At 60.3% G+C, this 1,247-nt stretch overlaps 1 protein-coding gene across 1 annotated transcript in view; it reads right to left on the bottom strand.

Annotated features, from left to right (window-relative positions):
• Nucleotides 1-346: 346 nt before the first annotated feature.
• Nucleotides 347-1,247, bottom strand: part of ETH_00041370 (uncharacterized protein) — a gene marked incomplete at both ends in the record, with an annotated part of 1,899 nt that continues 998 nt past the window's right edge. The window contains one exon of the mRNA XM_013376255.1: nucleotides 347-1,243. Within this exon, the coding sequence (XP_013231709.1) occupies nucleotides 347-1,243 (897 nt within the window). The remainder of the gene's footprint in view (nucleotides 1,244-1,247) is intronic.

Genomic DNA, 1,247 nt, shown 5'->3' with positions numbered 1-1,247 from the left:
AGCAGCAGCAGCAGCAGCAGCAGTGGGTTCAGCAACAGCAACAGCAGCAGCAGCAGCTTGACAAGCAGCAGCAGCAACCCCAATGGCGGGAAGAACACAAGCTGCAAAGGAAGCACAGCAGGCAGCTGTACCACTTGCAGCAGCACGAAGTGGGCCAGCAGCAACAGCAGCAGCAGCAACGGCAACGCAGCAGCAGCAGCGACAGCAGCGACAGCAGCAACAGCAGCAGCAACAACAGCAACAGCAGCAGCAGCAAGCTCCTTACATTCTGTCCCTTTAGGGGGAAGACAAGACACACTGCATCAGCTCGGGTGTACATACACCCCAGCCAGAGGCAGCAAGAAACTGCCATCATGTCTGCTGCTGCAGCAGCAAAGTTGAAGGCAAACGCTAGCAGCGAGCGACGGCGCCGCCACGGGTCGACGAGGCGCTGCTGCTGCTGCTGCTGCTGCTGTTGCAGCTGCTGCAGCTGCTGTTTGCCCACCAGATTTGACGCTGCTGCTGCTGCTGCTGCTGCTGTTGCTTCTGCTGCTGCGGCTGAGTAGACGTGGATTCCGTATTGCTGCTGAATCGCGTCCGATTCTTCAAATTCCTGCTGCTGCTGCTGCCGCTGCAGCGCAGTGTCTATGATGAAGGAAGGAGCAGAACTGTCGCGGCTGCTGTTGCTGCTGCTGGCAGCGCTGGCGTGGCTAGAAGCAGCAGCAGCAGCAACTGCAGCAGCATAGGGGGCCCTCTGCAGCAGCTGCTGCGGCAGCGGCTGGGCCGTCTCTGCGGGTGGCAGCAAAGAGAGAGGCAGCTGGTAGTCTTCCTGTGTGCTGCTGCCCCATGGCAGCAAACTGCTGCTGCTGCTGCTGCTGGGAGCAATAGCAGCAGCAAAATGAGACGCCGGTGGCTCAAGCAGCAGCAAGGGCAACGTCTCAGCTGCACTGGGCAAGCCCCAAACTTGCTGCTGCTGCTGCTGCTGTTGCTGATTTTGCTGCTGATGCAGCAAGTCGTATAGCTCTTGCTGCAGCAAGTTGCCCACGCGCTGTCCAGTCTGCTGCTGCTGCTGCTGCTGCTCGGGGCACTGCAGCAAGGGCTCCTCGTCTTGAAGAAAGCTGGCCCGTCTCGCCTGCTTTCCCCGCGATGCTGCTGCTGCTGCCGCTGCTGGTCTTGCTGCTGTTGCAGCAGCTGCTGCTGCTGGCAGCAGCGGATCTGAAGGAAGCCACTGGTAAGGAGAAGCTGCTGATGCTCCTCCCCACGCCTCT

Source organism: Eimeria tenella, genomic scaffold (assembly GCF_000499545.2).
Source record: "Eimeria tenella Houghton genomic scaffold, Eth_scaff3298, whole genome shotgun sequence".
NCBI classification, from domain to species: Eukaryota; Apicomplexa; class Conoidasida; order Eucoccidiorida; family Eimeriidae; genus Eimeria; species Eimeria tenella.
Note: the sequence above shows the minus strand (reverse complement) of the source record. Positions and strands in the feature narration are given on the sequence as shown.